This window comes from Amblyraja radiata, chromosome 13, assembly GCF_010909765.2.
Source record: "Amblyraja radiata isolate CabotCenter1 chromosome 13, sAmbRad1.1.pri, whole genome shotgun sequence".
Classification (NCBI taxonomy): domain Eukaryota; kingdom Metazoa; phylum Chordata; class Chondrichthyes; order Rajiformes; family Rajidae; genus Amblyraja; species Amblyraja radiata.
The window spans coordinates 11365106-11381959 of record NC_045968.1 but is presented as its reverse complement, the minus strand read 5'-3'; the positions used below and the strand labels follow the sequence as shown (position 1 = coordinate 11381959).

The 16854-nt window shown below is 46.3% G+C and overlaps 1 protein-coding gene across 2 annotated transcripts in view; it reads left to right on the top strand.

The window, feature by feature from the left end:
• The window catches only part of LOC116979608 (transient receptor potential cation channel subfamily V member 6-like), an 88348-nt gene that overhangs the window by 59216 nt on the left and 12278 nt on the right, over positions 1–16854 (top strand). For both annotated transcript variants that reach the window (XM_033031203.1, XM_033031204.1), the window contains 5 exons: positions 4830–5002; positions 6849–6995; positions 9563–9766; positions 15422–15508; positions 16380–16456. In XM_033031203.1, coding sequence (XP_032887094.1) covers positions 4830–5002; positions 6849–6995; positions 9563–9766; positions 15422–15508; positions 16380–16456 — 688 coding nt within the window. The remainder of the gene's footprint in view (positions 1–4829; positions 5003–6848; positions 6996–9562; positions 9767–15421; positions 15509–16379; positions 16457–16854) is intronic.

Genomic DNA, 16854 nt, shown 5'->3' with positions numbered 1-16854 from the left:
AGTTTAAGAATAAGGGGTCAGTCATTTAGGACTGAGATGAGGAAAAACATTTTCACCCAGAGAGTTGTGAATCTGTGGAATTCTATGCCACAGAAGGCAGTGGAGACCAATTAACTGGATGTTTTCAAGAGAGAGTTAGATTTAGCTCTTCGGGCTAACGGAATCAAGGGATATGGGGAGAAAGCAGGAACGGGGTACTGGTTTAGGATGATCAGCCATGATCATATTGAATGTCGGTGCTGGCTCAAAGAGCCGAATGGCCTACTCCTGCACCTATTTTCTACGTTTCTATGTTGGGTAGCTTTCTGCGATGCTTTGTCAGGATTTAACCAATGCTTTATGTGTACTTCTACCCCCCCTCCCCCCACCTTCCCTTACGGCTTCATCCAAAGTCAGAATGCTGCTTGACTTATATTTGACATAATGCCTTATAGGAGTCTCCAGGGGAAGGGGTGATCAGCAGAGAGATAGATCTGTGTCTGTGTGGATCAAAGATTTTGCAGTTGTAACAGCAGCAGTCCTGCCTGACGTGCGCTGTGTGTAGAGTCGCCAACTTTCTCACTCCCAAATAAGGGACAAAAGTTCAAAATACTGGACAATTTCCCGACGGCAATTCATTGACCGACTCGGCCGTGGCTGGGTGAATGATGAGTTGGCCCGGGTGCTGGACTGCACACAAAGCCCAGCCGCCGGCCAGCTGAGGAGTTTTGGCCCGGGCCGGGTGATGTTGCGCGCAAAGTTCGGCGCCCCGTCCAACTCATGAACCGATGATCGGCCGTGAGAAGGAGGGGTGGTGGTGGTGTCGGTGGTAAGCGAAGGTCCGAAGGTCGCACAGTTGGCAGCGCTGCTGACCGATGGGGTCACGGGTGAGGCATTGCTGCTGCTGCTGCTGCACTCTATGGGCTGCACTACGTCGGGACGGGTGAGGCGGGGCTGGACGCGGTGCTCCGACCCGACAGTCCCCTCGACCCAAGTAGTAGCAGTCAAATACGGGACAAGGGCGGTCCATTTTAGCCTAAAATACGGGATATCCCGGCTAATGCGGGACAGTTGGCAACCCTAGCTGTGTGCAATAGTCCTGTCTTATGTCCTGCATTGTGTGTGACTGCTGTGTTACGTCCTGTATTAAGTCAATGGACAATAGACAATAGGTGCAGGAGTAGGCCATTCGGCCCTTTGAGTCAGCACCACCATTCAATGTGACCAAGGCTGATCATCCCCCATCAGTTCCCCGTTCCTGCCTTCTCCCCATATCCCCTGACTCAGCTATCTTTAAGACCCTATCTAGCTCTCTCTTGAAAGTATCCAGAGAATCGGCCTCCGCCGTCCATTGTGGTAGAGATTTCCACAAACTCACAACTCTCTGTGTGAAAAAGTGCTTCCTCGTCTCCGTTCTAAATGGCTTACCCCTTATTCTTAAACTGTGGCCCCTGGTTCTGGACTCCCCCAACATCGGGAACATGTTTCCTGCCTCTAGCGTGTCCAAAACCTTAATAATCTTATATGTTTCAATAAGATGCCCTGTCATCCCTCTAAACTCCAGAGTGTACAGAGTATGCTGAATATTGTGCGATAGTCCTGTGTTACTTAGAAACATAGAAAATAGGTGCCGGAGGAGGCCATTCGGCCCTTCGAGCCAGCACCGCATACTTCCTGCATTACCTCCCGCATTGTGTGTATGTGACTGTACTGGCTATTTTTCCTTAATGAGGAGCTTTCGTTCTTAGAAAGTCACAGTTTACAATAACAAAACTTCTATTTGTGCAGTTTGCCAACATCGACCGTGAGATGAGAACATTGTCAGCCATATCCACCACGCACCTGACCTCTCTGGGCAACCAGCGATCACACAGGAGGCCTCTATAATCCCTGTGGACACCGCGTGTTCCCTCTCCAGGGACAAGCGGGCACGGATGTAGGCCCAGAGGAGGGGCAGGCTGTCGACTCGGCCAGGGCCCGTGACCGCCTGCCGCCTGGACCTTGATTGTCCATCTCGGCCTGGAATAGGAGCGAGCCGACAGAGATTCCCCCACCCCACCCCCCCCTGACCGGCCATTGCCCCCCCCCCCCCCCTTCTGCCCCGTGACCAGCTGACCAAAGACCAGGAGAGGGAGGGCCTGAGGAGCAGCCTGTTTAGATCGACAGCCATGCGTTATGTCCGACAAGGGCGTTTGTTTACCCTACTGGAAGCCACCAGATTCCCAGAGATGGTGGAAACCACAAATAACAAGTGCACAACACCTGTACAGAATCACGCTCGCTGTGGGTCAAAGCACACTGAGGAATAATCATTCCCAACCTCTACTGACAGAGACAGAAAGCTTTACAGCTCAATAGGACTGCACTGCACAACTTTACCCAGCTCTGGAAGCCAAGTGGAGAGAATTGGATTCAACATGAGGAATTAAACTTTGAGGAATAGTGCAATTTAGTTTGTTTAAGTTTGGAGATACAGCTCGGAAACAGGCCCTTCGGCCCACCGAGTCCGATCCCTGCACACTAACACTATCCTACACACACTGGGGACAATTTACATTTATACCAAGTCAATTTACCTACAAACTCGTACGTCTTTGGAGTGTGGGAGAAAACCTACGCAGGTCAGAGAGTCATAGTGATACAGTGTGGAAACAGGCCCTTCGGCCCAACTTGCCCACACCGGCCAACAATGTCCCAGTTGCACTAGTCCCACTTGCCCGCGCTTGGTCCATATCCCTCCAAACCTGTCCTATCCATGTACCTGCCCAACTGCCATGGGGGTCACGGTGAGAATGTACAAACTCTGTGCAGACAGCACCCGTAGTCGGGATCGAACCCGGGTCTCTGGTGTTGCAAGGCAGCAACTCTGCTGCTGCGCCACCGTGCCGCTGTTTATTGTCACGTGTACAGAGGTACAGTGAACAGCTTTTGTTGCGTGCTAACCAGTCGCAAGAAAGACAATACATGATTACAATCGAGCCATCCACAGTGGACAGATACACAATAAGGAAATAACGTTTAGTGCAAGGTAAAGCCAGCAAAGACTGATCAAGGATAGTCCGAGTGTCACCAATGAGGCAGATAGTAGTTCAGCACTGCTCTCTAGTAGTGGTAGGAAGTTTACTGAATATTTTACTGAATTCCAATTTCTGCAAGAGTCTTGTAGTTTTCTTATTTGTAAATCTAAGCCTGAGAATTGATCTGCATATTTATAGTTGGATGTGTAGGAAGGAACTGCAGATGCCGGCTTAATCCGACTGAAGAAGGGTCTCGACCCGAAACGTCACCCATTCCCTCTCTCCAGAGATGCTGAGTTACTCCAGCATTTTGTGTCTATTTTATAGTTGGATGGTTTGTTTCCAAACGTAGGTGGTTTTACCAGCATGTTTGGATGATGCTTGGCATCTCGGATGACAAGTGAAACGTTGTGTGTGATTTATTTATTGACCAGTGAGAGTCAAGAGTGTTTAATTGTCATGTGTCCCGGATTGAACAATGATATTCACACTTGCAGCAGCACAACAGAATATGTAAACATAGCACACTGTAAACTATGTATTAAATAGAAGTTCACTGCGCGAGCGTGTGCGTGCGCGTGTGCGTGCGCATGTGCACGTGCACATGTGTGTGTACGCGCGTGTGTGTGTGTACACGTATGTGCGCACGCGCGTGTGTGTGTGTACACGCTTGTGTGTGTATGAACGTGTGTGTGCCACACATACAAACAAACAAACAAGAATAGTGCAGGGAATAGAGGGATATGGATCATCTACAGGCAGATGAGATCAGTTTAACTTGGCATCGTGTTCATGCAAACATTGTGGGCCGAAGGGCCTGTTCCTGTGCTGCACTGTTCTATGTTCTACGTAACACAAGTCTTTTTCGGATTTAGACATGCGCTGGCGTGTTAGATACATGTTTTAAGGGGAGGTGCAACGAGACTTGGGTGTGCTTGTACATCAGTCACTGAAAGTAACCATGCAGGTACAGCAGTCAGTGAAGAAAGCTAATGGTATGTTGGCCTTCATTGCGAGAGGATTCGAGTTTAGGAGCAAGGAGGTCCTACTGCAGTTGCAGTGAGACCACACTTGGAGTATTGTGTGCAGTTTTGGTCTCCTAATTTGAGGAAGGACATTCTTGCTATTGAGGGAGTGCAGCGTAGGTTCACCAGGTTAATTCCCGGGATGGCGGGACTGTCATATGATGAAAGAATGACGCGACTGGGCTTGTATTCACAGTAATTTAGAAGGATGAGAGGGAATCTTATAGAGACATATATAATTCTTAAAGGATTGGACAGGCTTGATGCAGGAAAAATGTTCCTGTTGTTGGGGGAGTCCAGGACCAGGTGTCACAGTTTAAGAATCAGGGGTAAGGACTTGGATAAGGAAACACTTTTTCACCCAGAGAGTTATGAATCTGTGGAATTCCCTGCCACAGAAGGCAGTGGAGGCCAATTCACTGGATGCTTTCAAGGGAGAGCTATATAGGGCTCTTAAAGATAGCGGAGTCAGGGGATATGGGGAGAAGGCAGGAACGGGGTACTGATTGGGGATGATCAGTCATGATTACATTGAATGACAGTGCTGGCTCAAAAGGCCAAATGGCCTACTCCTGCACCTATTGTCTATTGTCTATTGTCTAGTTAGCTCTTAGGGTTAACGGAATCAATGGATATGGGGAAAAGGCAGGAATGGGGTACTGATTCTGGATGATCAGCCATGATCATATTGAATGACGGTGCTGGATCGAAGGGCCGAATGGCCTCCTCCTGCAGCTATTGTCTATGTTCCTATTTGTCTATGTTGATATTTCACATCCTAAAGAGGCTTGTTTCTGTCGTTCCACAGGTAACACAGTATTCCACATGCTCGTGCTGCACCCGAATAAAAGCATGGCCTGCAGAATGTACAATTTCATTTCTTCACTTATTTCCAAGGAGAAGATTGAGTATTTGGAGAGCATCACCAACAAGGAAGGACTGACGCCCATGAAGTTGTCAGCGTTCGAAGGAGACGTAGCAGTAAGCTGACGCTTTTCTGCCTCGCCGTTGATAACGATTAGTTTTTGACGGCGAGTTAATGATTCACGGTAACACACGTTCATGAGCTGCAGGAGCAAGATTAGGCCATTCGGCCCATCAAGTCTACTCCCCCCCCCATTCAATCGTGGCTGATCTATTCTCCCTCTCAACCCCATTCTCCCGCATTCTCCCGTAACCCTTGACACCCGCACTAATCAAGAATCTATCTCTCTCTGACGTTTTGGCTCAGGGCAGTTTTTTGGCTACCTTCTAAAAATAAATCTTCCATTCAATTTTGGCTTAGATTAGCTTTTTTTTATTTTAGAGATGCAAGCATGGAAACACGCGCCTTGGCTCACCGCCAACCCATTCAGTTTAGTTCATTGTCACATGTACCGAGGTACAGTGAAAAGCTTTTGCTGCGCGCTAACCAGTCAGCGGAAAGACAATACGTGATTACAATCGAACCAGCCACAGTGTACAGACACAGGAGAAAGGGAAGAACGTTTTAGTGCAAGATAAAGTCCGATTAAAATCACAATCACAGTCACAATAATACTTAATTAGCCAAGTATGTTTTGCAACATACGAGAAATTTCATTTGCCAAGTCAGTCATACTAATAAAAAGCAACGGAACACACAAAATACATTTTAACATAAACATCCACCACAGTGACTCCTCCACATTCCTCACTGTGGTGGAAGGTGAAAAAAAGTTTAAAATCTCTTCCCTCAGCTCTCCCGCGGTCGGGGGCCTTGAGCCCTCTGTTGACGGGACGATCTTGACTCCCGTAGCGGCGGCGTTTGTGCCCTCCGCATCGAGGCGTTCAGCTCCTGCATCGGGGGGGGGGGGGGATGTCAGCTCCCCCGCACCGGCCATCGAACCCCATGTCGGGGCTGGTTGATCCTCTGCATCGAAGTAAAGATAGTCCGAGGGTCTGGTCTTTGATATATATTGAGTTGGACAAGACATGAATATTTACGAGAGTTAACACACCAAACCTTGTTTGTTAGAACCACTTGTATATCTGTAGTTCTGCTTATTTATATCACTGAACAGTGTATCTCTACAATGCAGTGAACTTAATCCATTTATTTTGTATTTGATTTACCTATCAGACAAACTAAGCTTGAATATTAGTGGTTACACTGTACTTATGCTGACCTCTCTCCCCGACTATGTGGTTGGTAGATCTGGTAATACAGGCACTCCCCGACTTGTGACTTGCATAAACTCGCACTTACGTAAGCAGTTCTTTAAGCCCAAAGCTTTATTTCCGAGTTGTGCATCTTGCAGTCTCGGTAGCCGTGCGCTACTGTGCAAGTGACCATTTCCACAAAGCAGTCAGCAGTTCTTGTGGGTGCGTCCCCTGTGTGGTCTCCACGCCGGAGCTCCCCTACATGGTCCCATCTCGGAGCCCCTCTGTGGTCCAGTCTCGGAGCTCTCCGTCGTGGTCTCCGAGTCGGCGCCCCCCCCCCCGTGGTCCCATCTCGGAGCTCACCCCGTGGCACTCAAGTCAGAGCTCCTCCCCGAGTCTCCAGGTCAGAGCTCCCCTCCTGGTCCCCATCTCGGAGCTCCCACCGTGATCTCCACATCAGAGATCCACCCCTGGTCTCCACGCCAGAGCTCTCCCCTGTGTTCTCCGCATCGAACAATGCGATCTTTGTGGCACTCTCGTTACCGACTTGCGTAACATGGGACTAACGCAAGGGTCCGCGGGAGGTAACTCTTATGTAAGTCTGGGAGTGTCTGTATAACTTTCCCTTAAGGTGACCTTATAAAGATAATTTATTACTGGTAATTGTTTGAATGGAGATAGATTTCATTGTATGCTTTTCTAACAGATGTTTAGTCATTTCATGCAGAAGAGAAAGCAGATTTATTGGGCATTTGGACCAGTGTCGTCCACCTTGTATGATCTTACTGGAATTGACACCTGGGGAGATGAGCTTTCTGTCCTAGACATCTTGTGCTCAAGTAAGAAGAAAGAGGTGAGTGACGTTTATGTGCGAGGATTATATGCCGAGATTGTAAGAACACCGATTGCCAACAATTCTTCACAGTGAACATTATTGAAGATAGACACATAGTTCTGGAGACACTCAGTGGGTCAGGCGGCATCTCTGGAGGAAAAGGATGGGCCATGTCTTGGGTCCTCAGACTTTAAAGTAGCGGGGAGGGAACTGGAGGTAGGAAAAGGCCAGAACTAATCAGGGCCGGCAAGTGATGACCAAGGAAGGGTGGAGCCCACAATGGCCCATTGTTGGCTGGTGGAGGTGATAATGAAAGGATGCAAACAGTGGAACTAGTAGGATGATTAGGGTGGGGGAGGGGATGAAAGAGGGAATGCTTGAAATTAGAGGCATCAACGTATCATGATACCGCTGGGTTGTAATCTCCCGGGTTTATCTGGGTTTACCTCCCGGTGGCTCAGCACTTCAACTCCCCCATCCATTCCGAATCCGACCTTTCTGTCCTGGGCCTCCTCCATGGCCAGAGTGAGTCCCACCGTAAATTGGAGGAGCAGCACCTCATATTTCGCTTGGGCAGTTTACACCCCAGCGGTATGAACATTGACTTCTCCAATTTCAGGTAGTCCTTGCTTTCTCCCTCCTTCCCCTCCCCTTCCCAGCTCTCCCACAGCCCACTGTCTCCGCTTCCTTTCTTCTTCCCGCCCCCTCCCCCCCCACCCCCACATCAGTCTGAAGAAGGGTCTCGACACGAAACGTCGCCTATTCCTTCGCTCCATAGATGCTGCCTCACCCGCTGAGTTTCTCCAGCATTTTGTCTACCTCCGCTGGGTTGTAAGGTGCCCAAGTAAAATATGAGGCGTTGTTCCTCCAACATGCATGTGGCCTCACTCTGACAATGGAAGAAGTACCTCCCTACGTACTTGAGTTTGACTTGATTGTATTTTCGTATAGTATTACCTGATCAGATAATAGTATCTGATAACGGTATTATTTTGAGGATTGGCATATAGCTAATCTAATTCTAAAGTTTTTAAAAAAATGATTCGGGTTAACATATGATGAGCGTTTGACGGCACTGGGCCTCTACTCGCTGGAGTTTAGAAGGATGAGGGGGGGACCTCATTGAAACTTACCGAATAGTGAAAGGTTTGGATGGAGTGGATGTGGAGAGGATGTTTCCACTAGTGGGAGAAACTAGGACCAGAGGCCCCAGCCTCAGAATTAAAGGACGTTCTTTTTGGAAGGGGATGAGGAGGAATTTCACTAGTAAGAGGGTGGTGAATCTGTGGAATTATTTGCCACAAAAGGCTGTGGAGGCCGTCAATGGATATATTTAAAGCAGAGATAGATAGATAGATTCTTGATTAGTACGGGTGTCAGGGATTATGGGGAGAAGACAGGAGAATGGGGTTAGGAGGGAGAGTTATGAGGGAGCCATGATTGAAAGGCAGAGTAGACTTATTGGGCAGAGTGGCCTAAATCTGCTCCTATCACTTATGACCTTATGACCTTATGACAGTAGCTGACCAAGATACACACTGAGGAAGTGTCTAACAGTAGATCATGAGATGGTGAAGATATTGTACAGGATTCCAAGAGGTTGATTTAGGGCAGAGAACTTGTTTCCAGCCATTGTGGCTTTGGGATTGATTTTACCAGGGAATCCACCATGTAGATATTTGGTTTGTTCTCCTCCATCTCATCTCCATCACCTCAATGTTTATCTTCTCCTACTCTCCCTGGCCTCTCTTACATTTTATCTTCAGCGTTTCTCTTCCATAATCAAAGACCTTATCTTCCCACCCTGGTCATTGACTTTCTCCCCGCTCTCGTTGGAGCAGTAGATACGGAAGATTGAAAGCGAGCACCACCAGACTCAAGAACAGCTTCTTCCCCTCTGATATCAGGCTTCTGAATGGTCCATTCATAAGCTAGGATACTGTCCGGTTCACCTCAACCCCATTGCGGACATTGGACTTTGTCACTGGAACTGATGCGCTACAATGCTGAGAACTATATTCTGCACTCTGTATCTTTCCCTTCACTCTACCTAATGCAATAGAGTGATACAGTGTGGAAACAGGCCCTTCGGCCAACATATCCCAGCTACATTAGTCCCACCTGCCCGCGTTTGGTCCATATCCTTCCAAACCTGTCCTATCCATGTAACGGTGTTTGATTTGATTGTGTTTATGTATACTACTATCTGCTATAATTGAACAGCATGCAAAATAGACAATAGGTGCAGGAGTAGGCCATTCATCCCTTTGAGCCAGCACCGCCATTCAATGTGATCATGGCTGATCATCCACAATCAGTACCCCGTTCCTGCCTTCTCCCCATATCCCATGACTCCGCTATCTTTAAGAGCCCCAAAAACAAAGCTTTTCCCTGTACCTCGGTACACGTGACAAAACCAGACCTTGGGATATTTCCTCTATTTTCTCGGCGCCATCTAAATGAAAGTGTGCCGTTGCATGTGAGATACTCAGTGTATATTTGTGAAAGCTGAACAAGCTAAAATAAAGAGGAATTACATGGTGATGCAACCAGTAATGGTATCTTGTCTTTTGTTCTTCTTCAAGGCCCGAAAGCTATTAAAAATCACCCCAGTGAAAGAAGTGCTGCATCATAAGTGGACGAATTATGGATTCAAATATTTCTTACTGTGGACTGCACTTTACTTTTTGTACACAATAATTTTTACTGTCTGCTGCGTGTACCGCCCTCTTGCACCAGCCGGCCCGGGTGGGGACAACATCACCATTATGGTCCCGAAGCCCCTGAATGTAAGTGTCGAAAGTGGACTCTTCATAACAGACCATAAGGGATCTATTATCTGTGTAGTTAGATAGAGAAACACGATGTGTAGGAAGGAACTGCAGATGCTGGTTTCAACCAAAGGTTGACACAAAAATACTGGAGTATCTCAGCGGCACAGGCAGCATCTCTGGAGAAAAAGGAATAGGTGACGTTTCGGGTCGAGACCCTTTTTCAGACTGAGTGTTTAAGAAAGAACTGCAGATGCTGGAAAAAAACGAAGGTAGACAGAAGATGGGTGTTGTGGGCCGAAGAGATTGGTTTCCAAAGGGCTAGTATGGGCATTGTGGGCCAAATGGATTATTGGGCTGGCAGCTCAGGCCTGGTGGGCTGGCAGCTCAGTCACTCAGGCCTGGTGGGCTGGCAGCTCAGTCACTCCGGCCTAGTGGACTGGCAGCTCAGTCACTCAGGGCTGGTGGGCTGGCAGTTCACTCACGGCTATTCCTTGAAATTCCATTTCAGGCAGAGTGCAGGCCACCAAACTCAATTTCACAGCATTTCAGGCAGAGAGCAGGCCACCAAACTCAATTTTGTAGCATTTCAGTCAGAGTGCAGGCCACCAAATTGCCAAACAACTCATTGCATTGTCATTAAGGGCTAACAAATCATTTATTGCAAGTACATTGCAGACTCACAGTTCAGTTGATTCACAGCTTAGAATCACAGTTGTGGACTCTCCCTCGCGATCTTCCAGAGTGACTGACTCATGTCCAGCAATCCTGGGTTTTATAGTCCTGCCCCCCACCCCCCCCCCCAGAAGAGGCGTTACCTTCATTGTGGTGATTGTCAAGCGAGAAGACAAATCAGCTGATCTCAAGATTTTTTAAACACTCATAACTTTTTTATTTTTCATCGATCGGAAAAATCCTTGGGGCAGCCTCAGTGGAGGAGGACTGTGAGTAAGATGGCCAAAAGTCATAGCGATATATAGTAGCGTTTTTTCCAAAGTCAATATACAGCGCCGACAGGAAGTGGTCAAAATGAGACTTTTAGTTATATAGATATAGAACAAATGAATTAAAGACATGCAAAAAAGTAACGATGATAAAAGGAACAGGCCATTGTTAGCTGTGGGCTAGATGAAAACGGGTTACAGACAATGAGACTCAATAAGATCGCTCTAGTACAACAACCTGGGTGGGGGAGGGGTGGAGAGAGAGGGGATGCAAGGGTTACTTGATGCTGATCATATTAACATATGATGAGTGTTTGATGGCACAGGGCCTGTAATCGCTGGAGTTTAGAAGGATGATGGGGTACCTCATTGTAACTTACTGAACAGTGAGAGACTTGGACAGAGTTAAACGCGGAGAGGATGTTTCCACTAGTGGCAGAGTCTAGGACCAGAGGCTATAGCCTCAGAATAAAAGGACGTACCATTAGAAAGGAGATGAGGAGGAATTTCTTTGGTCAGAGGGTGGTGAATCTGTGGAATTCATTGCCACAGACGGCTGTGGAAGCCAATGGATATTTTTAAGGCGAAGATTAACAGCTTCTTAATTAGTACGAGTGTCAGGGGTTATGGGGAGAAGGCAGGAGAATAGGATTGATAGGGAAAGATAGATCAGCCGTGATTGAATGGCAGAGTGGACTTGATGGATCAAATGGCCTAATTCTGCACCTAGAACTTATCAACATGTTACAGCATGGAAACAGGCCCTTTGGCCCAACTGAGTCCATGCTAACCAACCACCCTGCACAGTAGAGTTGCTGCTTTACAGTTCCAGAGACCTGGGTTCGATCCTGACTATGGGTGCTTGTCTGTATGGAAATTGTACGTTCTCCCAAGGACCGCATAGGCTTTCCCCGGGTGCTCCGGATCCCTCCCACACTCCAAAGACGTTGCTTGGATTCAGTAAAGTTTGTAAATGTTCCCTAGTGGGTGTAGGATAGTGCTAGCATACGGGGATCGCTGGTCGGCGTGGACACGGTGGGCCGAATGGCCTGTTTCTGCGCCATTCTAAACTAAACTAAACCACCCAGTTACACTAATTGAACCCAGTTTTATACTCTCCATATTGTTATCAATTGCCCCTCTTGCTTCGACCACCCACTTACACACAGTGACATTAATTAAATCTAGTTAGTCAATTAATTGATTGATTAAAAGATACAGCATGGAGAAAGGCCCTTCGGCCCACTGAGCCCCTGCCAACCATTGATCACACTAATTCTATGTTCTCCCATTACCACTCCCTACACACTAGGGACAAATTTGCAGAAGGCCAATTAACCTACAAACCCGCACGTCTTTGGGATGTGGGAGGAAATTATGCACAATTAAATTATGCATAATTTACAGATTAAGGATGACAATGGAGAATAACAAATAGATTGTTACCAGCATACATCCTTGTAAAATTTAGTTTGATAAAGGAAGTAATTTAAAAAGAAAACGTGCCTCAGATTGTGAAATTTCATCTAGGCACATAATTTTATAAAATTATCACCAGTAAGAATTAACAATTAAAGTTATAATATAAGATTTGCAAAATGCTATTTTATGTTCCCAAGCATTATTTCCATTCCATGTGTTTTTTTAATTCAAGTTTCTTTCTCTCAATGAAATGTTGTTCCAGTGATACACAAAGCGCTGGAGGAACTCAGCGGGTCAGGCAGCATCTGTGGAGGGAATGGACAGGCGACGTTTTGTGTCGGGACCTTCCACAGATGCTGCCTGACCTGCTGAGTTCTTCCAGCACTTTGTGGTTTGCCTCTGCTTTTCCTTGTGTCTCCATTGTTTCTGTGTTGCTGGCTTGATGCCCATGATTGGCCATCGAATGTTCCTTGGCCAACTTCTCTCATGCACTATTTTCCCGTTTTCATTCACAATCACAGTCACAATAATACTTTATTAGCCGAGTGTGTTTTGCAACATACGAGGAATTTCATTTGCCAAGTCAGTCATACAAATAAAAAGCAACGGAACACACAAAATGCATTTTAACATAAACATCCACCACAGTGACTCCTCCACATTCCACACTGTGATGGAAGGCGGAAAAAAAAGTTCAAATCTCTTCCCTTCTTTGCTCTCCCATGGTCGGGGACCTCGAGCACTCCGTTGACGAGACAATCTTGGCTCAGGGCTTCGGGGCAATCAGTTCCTGCATCGGGGGGAAGGAACAAGCTGCTGGAGGAGGTAGTTGAGGCAGGGGCTATCCCAACATTTAAGAAGCAGTTAGACAGGTACATGGATAGGACAGGTTTGGAGGTGAATCGGACAATGGGTTGGGACTGGTCGAGCCCCTGCATCATTAGAGCTCCCGACTAGCCTCTCCCGAGACTGCAAGCTCCCGATGTAGTCTGCAGGCGGTGGTTGGAGCGATCCCAAGCAAGGGATCGACCGATGTTAATCTTTTCTGCTTAGAGTCATAGAGTGACACAGTGTGGAAACAGGCCCTTCGGCCCAACTTTCCCTCACCGGCCGACATATTCCAGCTACACTAGTCCCATCTGACAGCATTTGGTCCATATCCCTCCAAACCTGTCCTATCCATGTACCTGTCTAACTACATCTTAAATGTTGGGATAGCCCCTGCCTCAACTACCTCCTCCGGCAGCTTGTTCCATACACCCACCACCCTTCACTGTTAATGCAGAATCTGACTGGGATAGTGTAACAGGTTTGTTAATGATACAGCATGGAAACAGGCCCTTCGGCCCATCGAGTCCATGCTGATCATCGTTCACCCATTCCCACTAGTTCTATGTTTTCCCACTTTCTCAGTAATGTGCCTTAAATGTATTGCTAGAAGGGAAGACATCAATGCAAGGTCCCCAGCTGCTATTTAGTCACGCTGTCATGTGGTTATGAGCCTGAGGTAAAAATTCCTGCTTTTTGAAACAAAAATAGCAGTGGTTGTAGAGATATGGAAACTACTAACAAAACCACGACAACTCCTGGTTTAGAAACACTATCCAAGGAAGTGATTCTCTGCTAACAAGCTAAAGTTACAAGGAATCTTCTATAAATTACCACCTTAATGCTTCTCAACTGTCCAGCAAGTTACTTAATGAGTAGAAAAGTCAAAATGTTTGGTAATTCGACCATGGAATTATCTGCTTGGTGATAGGCAAGAGCAAATAGATGTCAGTGTTATCTTAACAAGTTTTTGTGGAATCTCTACTGTGTTGTTATGACCTGTTTTTCTGTTGTTAGCCATGATATTTAAGGCTTTATGTTGAAATAATATTTTCAGTCTCAAAATGATACTGATATTCTGTCGCCCAGGAGATACTGATTCGTGGAGTTGTAGAGTCATTCAGCACAAAACCAGGCCCTTCAGCCCAACTGTATCCATGTTGCCCCATCTAAGCTAGTCCCATTTGCCCACGTTTGGCCCATATGCCTGTCCAATTTACAGGCCCTTCAGCTCACCGAGTCCGCGCCGACCAGCGATCCCCGCACACTAGCGCTATCTCACGCACTAGGGACAATTTACAATTTTACTAAAGCCAATTGACCTACAAATCTGCACGTCTTTGGAGTGTGGGAGGAAACCGGAGCACCCGGAGAAAACTCACGGGGTCACAGGGAGAACGTACAAACTCCATACAGGCAGTACCCGTAGTCAGGATCGAACCCATGTCTCTGGCGCTGTAAGGCAGTAACTCTGCCACTTGCGCCACCGTGCTGCCTGTTACATTTATTTATTTTACCAAGATCATTGGTAAAATATTTACTGGAGTTTAGAAGGATCTTATAGAAACATATACAATTATAAAAGGACTGGTCAAGCTAGATGCAGGAAAAATGTTCCCAATGTTGGGCGAGTCCAGAACCAGGAGCCACAGTCTTAGAATAAAGGGGAGGTCATTTAAGACTGAGGTTAGAAAAAAAATGTTCACCCAGAGAGTTATGAATTTATGGAATTCCCTGCCACAGAGGGCAGTGGAGGCCAAGTCACTGGATGGATTTAAGAGAGAGTTAGATAGAGCTCTAGGGGCTAGTGGAATCAAGGGATATGGGGAGAAGGCAAACACGGGTTATTGATAGAGGATGATCAGCCATGATCACAATGAATGGCGGTGCTGGCTCGAAGAGCCGAATGGCCTCCTCCTGCACCTATTTTCTATGTTTCTATCATCAAGAATGTAAATAAATGCAGCCCTGATATTCTACTTGCAATAAGTACTTACCCATGGAGACGATACACTGTTTCTCCACACCGCATTCTGTTTATAAATTATACAAGAGGAATTTGTGAATCTTACACCATTGGTCTCTTAAGTATGAAGTTGTCCCAATCCAGAATTGTACCAATCCAGCATGTTGTTGTTTAGCCATTTGCCATCTATTGTTGGTTTCCAACTTTCAATTAGTTTTATCAAAACTCCTTTTGGGAACTTTGTTTTTAATGCTCAAAAAGACATTAAAATCATTCCAGAAATCAAACAATTGATAAGTTAAGGTTACGGGGAGAAGGCAGGAGAATGGGGTTGAGAGGGTAAATAGATCGGCCATGATTGAACACGGCAAAGTAGCTCCGATGGGCAGAATGGCCTAATTTTGCTCTGATGTCTTATCCTGAAAACGAGGTTTAATTGAAATAAGCAGAGGGTTTCCGTAATGTTGAGGAAAGCTAATAATATTGTTCTCCTGTGCACATTATTTTTTCCAGGAAGCTTATGTATCAGCTGAAGATTTTGCCCGTTTGGCCGGTGAAATTCTGACTGTTGTCGGAGCTGTACTGATCCTCGTCACAGAGGTTTGTTGCAAATTGTACATTTCCATCTCGCCACGCTGTTAAAAAGTAGACTATTCCTACATTGTATCATTTTTTTCTAAAGCCTCTCTATGAATAGACCACCAAGCATCGTCCCCTTTGATCCGTCGGTTTCACTCCTTATCCTTCCATATCTCTATCTCGCCCTCTCCCCTGACTCTCAGTCTGAAGAAGGGTCTCGACATGAAACGTCACCCGTTCCTTCTCTCCAGAGATACTGCCTGCCCCGCTGAGTTACTCCAGCATTTTTTGTCTAACTTCAGTATAAACCAGTATCTGCAGTTCCTTCCTACACAACTCTGGACAACTCTGTCTGAGAACTCTTTTTTATTCATGATGGAAATGTTAGTGCAATTTTATCTTGGAAATGTAGGTACTCACTGTAGATAGAAACATAGAAAATAGGTGCAGGAGGAGGCCATTCGGCCCTTCCAGTCTGCACTGCCATTCATTGTGATCATGGCTGATCATCCACAATCACTAACCTGTGCCTGCCTTCTCCCCATATCCCTTGATTCCGCTAGCCCTTAGAGCTCTATCTAACTTTTAAATTAATCCAGTGAATTGGCCTCTACTGCCTTCTGAGGCAGCGAATTCCACAGATATACTTGCAAGTTATCTGTATCTAAACACTGTGGGGGAATTGGCTTGCTGTGTGATCGATAATAACTATTCGAGGATGTGGGAGAAGGAATGACTTTGCGGATCCATCAGGAGAGGGAGATAGCACAGCCATGATTGAATGGCGGAGTAGACTTGATGGGCCGAATGATCTAATTCTGCTCCTAACACCTATGATCTTATGATTATCTTCACACAGCAAAACTAATCCATCTCTTCCATATCTTCACAGATTCCACGTTTGATTCATATAGGACCTGCAAAGTATTTTGGAAACACTGTAACTGGAGGACCTTTTCACATTACAATGTAAGACATGCACCTTTTAGCTTTGATCTTTTTCCCAAACTCTATTGTGGTGCGTTATAAACTTTTATTGAATGAAATAGTTTTCTGTTTGTAACAATTTATTACCATGGTGTTATTGCAGAATTTACAGTCACACAGAACGGAAACAGGCCCTTTGGCCCAACGCGTCCATGCCGACCAAGGGCTAGTCCCATTTGCCCCATATCCCTTCTCAACCTTTCCTATCCACGTACCTGCCCAAACATCCTTTCAATGTTTTTATTTAAATTTTTTATATCATTTGTAAACAGTACAGAACGTGAGAATAGTACTAATCAAAGTCCGTGACCTATGTACCTACTTCCTTTTTATTACAGACTCAAGCAGGCCCTCTCATAGATGAACTGAGGCCCAGGCCA